Source organism: Frankliniella occidentalis, unplaced genomic scaffold, assembly GCF_000697945.3.
Source record: "Frankliniella occidentalis isolate FOCC.00 unplaced genomic scaffold, Focc_3.1 Scaffold62, whole genome shotgun sequence".
Lineage (NCBI taxonomy): Eukaryota > Metazoa > Arthropoda > Insecta > Thysanoptera > Thripidae > Frankliniella > Frankliniella occidentalis.
Genome location: NW_026267192.1, coordinates 505,175 through 511,217, shown reverse-complemented (window position 1 = coordinate 511,217; position 6,043 = coordinate 505,175). Strand labels below are relative to the sequence as shown.

Sequence of the window (6,043 nt, the reverse complement as noted above, 5' to 3'; positions counted from 1 at the left end):
CAATTCTTTATCATTTAGTGGGTCTTTTGTCTGTTTCCCTGTGATTTGTATTTTTTGTTAAATAATTAATCTCCTGAACCCTTGCATTAGACAGGTCTGCCTCCTTAAATACAATGTTAATCATATTAGTTTTTAACGCCTTAACCATGCATGCATTGACTTTTACAGACATCTGAGGATTGTGGCAGAAATCATTCTCCAAGACCTCCTGAAGAAATTAGAACACCAGTTTCAATATTACCATCAAATACAAATCGTCAAAGACCCTCAACTGAAGGCACATCAAGTGAATCTACCAGCACTCGACCACCTCGTGAAGGTGCCTCATCCTCTTCAGGCCCCGCTCTCAGTAGCTGATAAGTTAATATCCGTAATCAACACTGTCTGTGTAAATTTTATAGCTACTGCTCAAACAGCAGTGCTAAATATACATTTTATTATTATAGTTATGAAATTGTTGTAATTATTTATATTATTAAGTGATGTATTCAATGTAGTAAGTAGTGTTTAGGCAAGCTTCATTTTCTATTTGATTTCTCTCTGCTATCATTGTTTCCTGCTAAAATCAACAATTCTCCATTTTTTTTCATTTCCCGGTATTTTAGTTAGCTATGTATGTGAACATTTTTTCATAGACCGATTTGCATTATCAATGAGGATCAAAGGCTATGGCTATGACACTTCGGCTGTGAAACTTTTCTGTCATTACCTCAAACTTCTGGTTAACTGAGTCATTTTTTTGTGTGTATGTGTGTTTGTATGTATGTAATGTATGTGCATGGATGAGTATTTATGAACTTCCCTCTGTCTAGTTATTAGCGGATATGTCAATATTTAACTAAGATTAAACAAAACTATTTTCTCAAGACACATTAAGAAATAAACTCTTCACCATGGAACACTACATTTTCATTTTACCTAATTCCTTAAACATTGAAAAAAACATCGTTTTAAAGTGAAGGCCTTTGAAGCGGCCCGTGTGGAACGCTAGGAAGGACTCTTCTGAAACGCAAGCCTGTAAACCAATCGTTACTTTGCTATTCGTAGCGCTGCAATTTTCCGGTTTTTCTGTTACGAATTGTTAAGTTATTCTCGTGATTCTTTTACTTACTTAAATGTAGTCCTTTAGATTTAATCGAGAATGGGAAGAGAGGCGAGGGAGGTGCGGTGCGAGGTGGAAGGGGGATTGTTTTGACTGGAAAAGCTGTGCACTACCAACATTGAGGAGCATCACTTCAAGATAGGAAACGGCTTTATGTAGTAAATATGATTTTTAGGAAGTTTTTGTGAAAGACAGACACCATTTTAAATCCAATTTATAATTATTGCACCAAAATTCTTTGTTGATCGGTCAAAAAACGTAGTCTGAGTAAGAACGTTGAACTAATTTTCTAAGGTTCAAGCCCTGCGCATCGCTATTCTTCAACAGCGCCCGAGTCGAATTCGTCGAATTGAGGACGTGCCGCGTGAGGTTGGAAGGCAGATAACGGCGTTTGACTACTCATTTGTAGTTTCTTATCTATATTTCCCTGGTTTGTATCTTTTACGCATTATATTTATCTCACCTGACGTCATGTCATCGTAGACTGGTAGCTTATTGTAACATTTGAAAGTAACCCCCGTTTTGTACGTTTGTTTATTTCAGTGTTGTTGTCATAGAATATCAACGCCGGTTATTCTACAGGTTACACTTTTGGATTGGAAGTGATTAAACCTCCCTCCGACATGAGTCAAAAGGCAGACCAGTACAAAGCGTTGGGAAATAACTGCATAAAAAATCAAGATTTTACCGGCGCAGTTAAAAACTACTCCCTTGGTAAGTAAGATTTTTCTGGTTTGGCAACTTTTACCTTTTCCTACTATCTCTCGTTGTATCTCCTATTATTTTGTCATTCTTTGCCCTGCACTTGGTGGTCTTCATTTTCATGCTAATTTTTGCTTTTGAAGGTTTAAAATTAGATCCTGAGAACCCCATTCTTTATTGCAATATGGCTCAGGCTCACCTGAACATGAGGGACTTTGTAGAGGCTGAAAAGTGTGCCAAGAAAGCCATTGAACACCGCAGTGATTATGTAAAGGTACTTTTATCGATTGCAGTCATGTTATGTGTGTGTTCTGGCACAGTAACCACATTTTGTTAAGAATTTTCGACAATTAGTACACATCGATTTACTTTTCTTCAGGCCTACTACAGAGCTGCCAAAGGTGCCTTGGGTCGTCATAGTGTGTATGATTCCATGATGTTTCTGGCACAGGGGGTACAAAATTGTATTGCGCAAGATGTGGAGGAGCTGTTTCTAATGGCCAAAGAACTGAGTAAGTACCACCATAAGCAATTTCTTCGACTTCATTGCTGATCCTTTATGTTTCTTTCTATGTATTACATGTTAATGTTTTGTTTTCTAATAGGTCCAGAATTTGAAAACGCCCTAAGAAGCTTTCGTGATAAGGAAAAGTCTCAAGCTAACAAAGTATATCATACAATTAATTATCTATCTACAACTTTAAATTAAATGTTTTCCAAAGTTTTGCATCTTATACTTGATTTTTGTTACAGAAGAAAGGAAGTGCATCTGAACCGAAAGAAGGTGAGGCTAGTAACTCTAAGTCGTCTAAGAAGGGTGGTAAGTCACTGAAATCTAGCATTATGGGTTCTGGTGGTGAAAAAGAGTCCAAAGCTGGCCTTGCAGAGCAGGATAAAATACAAGATGAAGTTAATGATATTCAGAAAAAACTTAAAAATCATCAAGAGAAACACAAAAAACTTGAGGAAGAACTTGAACGTGACACACGTGAAAAGCGGAGAAAGCTTGAAGAAGAAGAAGAGCTCCTTAAAAATAAACTGCGGGAGTTGGAGGAGAAGAAAGAGAGAGACAAAAAAGCTCAAGAGCTGAATGAGAGAGAAAGGGAAAGGTTGGCTGAAGAGCAGAGAGAGCGGGATAGGAAGGATCGGGAAAGAAAAGCGCAAGAATTGAAGGAACTTGAAAAGAAGGAAAGTGAAGAGAAAGCCAGGCAGGCAGCACAAGAAAAGCGTGATCAAGAACTTAAAGAACAAAAGAAGAAAGACCTTGAAAAAAAAGAAAGAGACAAAAAAGAACGAGAGAGAAAAGAAGCTCAGCGGAAACTAGATTTGGAAAAGAAGGCTCAGGAACTGGAAAGGCTTAAAACTGTAAGTACCAGAACTTTAATCTTTTGTGCGCTTACATATATTACTTTCACTGTGATGAATTTTTCTTTTGACATTGTATTAGGAATTACAAAATCAAATGAAAGAAGGCTCCCTTGCCTTATTAAAGGGCCTTCATAGAAAAGCTATTGATAGCTTCAGCAAAGCTTTTGATTCTATTAATTCCAACCCATCACCAAAGGCAAGTTATTTTGTCGTTTTTACTTTGAATTTTCAGTGTTATGTCTGGCTTTGTTGACTCTTATGTTGTCTGATGTATGGCATTCAAACCTAATGATCATTAGTCACAGAGATTTAAAAAAACTGTTTAATATGGATTGCGGACAATTGCACATTCACTTCAACATCAAATGTTTCTATCATTCAAACTTCTTGTTCAAAAATCTATAGATTTTTCTTCATCATGTTTTTTGAATTGTTTTTCTTACATCAGAAGACATTTTGCCTGTGAGAGTTACTGAAAAGTCCTAACCAGAAGCACCTGCTCTACAGCTTTTTAATGATCTTCTTTTAAACTCCTCTAATTTGTACCTCATTTATAACTTTTCAGAATCTTGGTATTCATGATCCTATGGATATTGTTATTTTACATTTTGCATTTGCTCAAGCTCGTATTTATTCTGATGAGTACAGTGATATTATTAAGGCTGTACAGCAGCTAGAAAAAATGGAAAAAGAAGGTTTGCATAGGAAACTACCTGCTATTTTTCTACTGCTTGGAAAGGCATTTATTAGACTAAATAGGTAAGTATTTTGAACATAAGTTAACAATCAAAGTTCTGCTTATACCTGAAATGGTTTATAGTTTGACATAGTAACTATCTGTATTTCTTTTTAAAGATATAGCCATGCATTGTATCCCCTGCAGAGAGGATTATCTTTTATTGAAAGAGGTACTTCTTTTTCCAATTTTGCCTGGCCAGGAACAAATGAAGTCATTGAACTTACAGATAAAAATTGTCTCCAGGTCAGTGAGTTTTTGCTAATAAGTACCATTTCAAAATGACATTCTCTGAGAAGTTTCTATATTTTATGCAGTTGATTGCAGCATTTATCCTATACCTTTTCTGTTTCTTTTTTAAAGTTCATTTTCTGTTCATAGTTCATTGTTTTTTCTTCCAGGATGCTCTTCAGAGCAGTGTTCAAACATGTAAACAGTATCATAAACCTGATGCTATTTGCTTTTATGAAAACTGTTTGAGTTTTAATAATCAACATATTTTGCCATCTCAAAACATATTTTTTAGGTAGAGTGTTTTAATTGTTAGTGCAGTGCTAATGGGGTAAGACTTCTCATTTTAATCCGTTTAATGTATGTGTGCTTTGTTTTAGTGATCCTGATTTTGTTGGATTCATTCATATTATTTGCCAACAACTCTGCCATATATACTTTCATTTGCCATGCTGGAAAGATTTTAAAGAAAAAATGTCTGAAGTGCAAAAATTAAATGAGAAAGTAAGAAACTTTTATCACCAGACATTTGATCCTTCCTCCAGTATCTGAAGTTCATAGATATGTAATATCTGTCTTTCTATCTGTGTTATTTAGGACTTTTTAGGACGAGATTGTTTGACTCCAGACTGCATGATCCAGAATGATAAACCTGCCATTATAGTTAAAGTTATTACTATTGGTCCAGATGGTGAGGAAAAATCATCTTGTGAATGCACACCGCCCCCACTCACACCATCAGTTTTAGCAAAAGAAAGAGAGGATATTGATAAAAGTCCGAAGAAAAAGCAAAGGTTTCTATCTTAATATAATAGCATTATCAGGAGACCATTTAAGTAATCTAATCTAATCTAATCATACTTATTTTAAATACATTTTCCAGGAAGAAGCAGCGTGCTAATTCTACTACGTCTAAGGTTTGTGTGCTACTTTCATTAAAAATTAAAATTAGATGGGTGGAAGAGCGCAATTCTCAGTAACAATATCACGTCTAATCTCATACAAGTAGAACAAGAGAGGGATGGAGGGCTAATCCCTATAGTATTTGCATAGCAGTAATCCAAAAGTGAACCCTGACATTCAGTAGTTTTGACCTGGTGTGTGAAGGTGGTGTATTAATTGACATGTATTTAAGTGTATTTAAAGCGCACCCCATTTTTGGAGCCTTAAAATCGTGAGAAGACATTTGAATATGAATTTGAGCCATGCTGGGGTCCTGAACTCCTAGATCCAAACCAGCAGATAAATGGTCTTAGCGACTAAGTCGCTCAGGTCATTCAGTTTTTCATGTTCAGTCCCGTCTGGTTATGTTTTCCCTTTCCCAGACATGACAGACACAGCGATTTTAGCAACCCTAGTCGATTTTCCACTCTTCTAAATGCTTCCTCTTTTGGTCAAAAATTTAACTTTGGTGCAAATGTAAGCGGCACACAATTATTTTGTTCACCCAACTGTTCAAGCTCCGAAAATCAGAAAAAAGGTGCGCCTTAAACCACATTTATTCCAGTATGTGAAAGAAGCTTTGCACTTACACTTACATTGCACCTGGAAGGCATCATCCTTCTCAAAAAATAAGTGGTGTTAAGAAAATTCCTTCTGGGTGAATGAAATAAGTTTTGCACTTACACTTACATTGCACCTGGAAGGCATCATCCTTCTCAAAAAATAAGTGGTGTTAAGAAAATTCCTTCTGGGTGAATGAAACTGAGTTCTTACATTATTGTTTCATAGCAGACAAGTCAATTTTTTTATGAAGTAAACAACATTGGGTGTTTCAACAACTGAAATTCATAGAAAGTTGTAAAAACCAGGAAGTTATTGGATACCTCTTGAAGTTTTTCTTGCAGTGGCTATTAGACTCGATTAGACTTGTTTAATGGATGTTGGTTTAATAATTATCATTC

At 35.9% G+C, this 6,043-nt stretch overlaps 2 protein-coding genes across 2 annotated transcripts in view; both read left to right on the top strand.

Annotated features, from left to right (window-relative positions):
- Positions 1-899, top strand: part of LOC113206524 (uncharacterized) — a 2,562-nt gene extending 1,663 nt beyond the window's left edge. The window contains exon 3 of the mRNA XM_026422643.2: positions 169-899. Within this exon, the coding sequence (XP_026278428.1) occupies positions 169-357 (189 nt within the window). The 3' untranslated portion in view covers positions 358-899. The remainder of the gene's footprint in view (positions 1-168) is intronic.
- Positions 900-1,401: 502 nt separating this feature from the next.
- LOC113206514 (E3 ubiquitin-protein ligase TTC3) lies at positions 1,402-5,709 on the top strand. Its single transcript, XM_052267986.1, has 13 exons — positions 1,402-1,532; positions 1,685-1,816; positions 1,948-2,078; positions 2,184-2,316; positions 2,410-2,471; positions 2,558-3,169; positions 3,252-3,368; positions 3,738-3,931; positions 4,028-4,154; positions 4,310-4,434; positions 4,520-4,643; positions 4,737-4,933; positions 5,023-5,709. Exons 2-13 carry the CDS (start codon positions 1,726-1,728, stop codon positions 5,117-5,119), a joined length of 2,010 nt encoding a protein of 669 aa, XP_052123946.1. The 5' UTR covers positions 1,402-1,532; positions 1,685-1,725; the 3' UTR covers positions 5,120-5,709.
- The last annotated feature ends 334 nt before the right edge of the window (positions 5,710-6,043 follow it).

What these genes read in the sequence shown, in the direction of transcription:
- LOC113206514 (XM_052267986.1), top strand. Translation starts at nt 1,726, where the DNA reads ATGAGTCAAAAGGCAGACCAGTACAAAGCGTTGGGAAATAACTGCATA. An exon ending in AACTGGAAAGGCTTAAAACT is followed by an intron (nt 3,170 to 3,251) that starts GTAAGTACCAGA and finishes ACATTGTATTAG; the next exon opens with GAATTACAAAATCAAATGAA. An exon ending in TGCAAAAATTAAATGAGAAA is followed by an intron (nt 4,644 to 4,736) that starts GTAAGAAACTTT and finishes TGTGTTATTTAG; the next exon opens with GACTTTTTAGGACGAGATTG.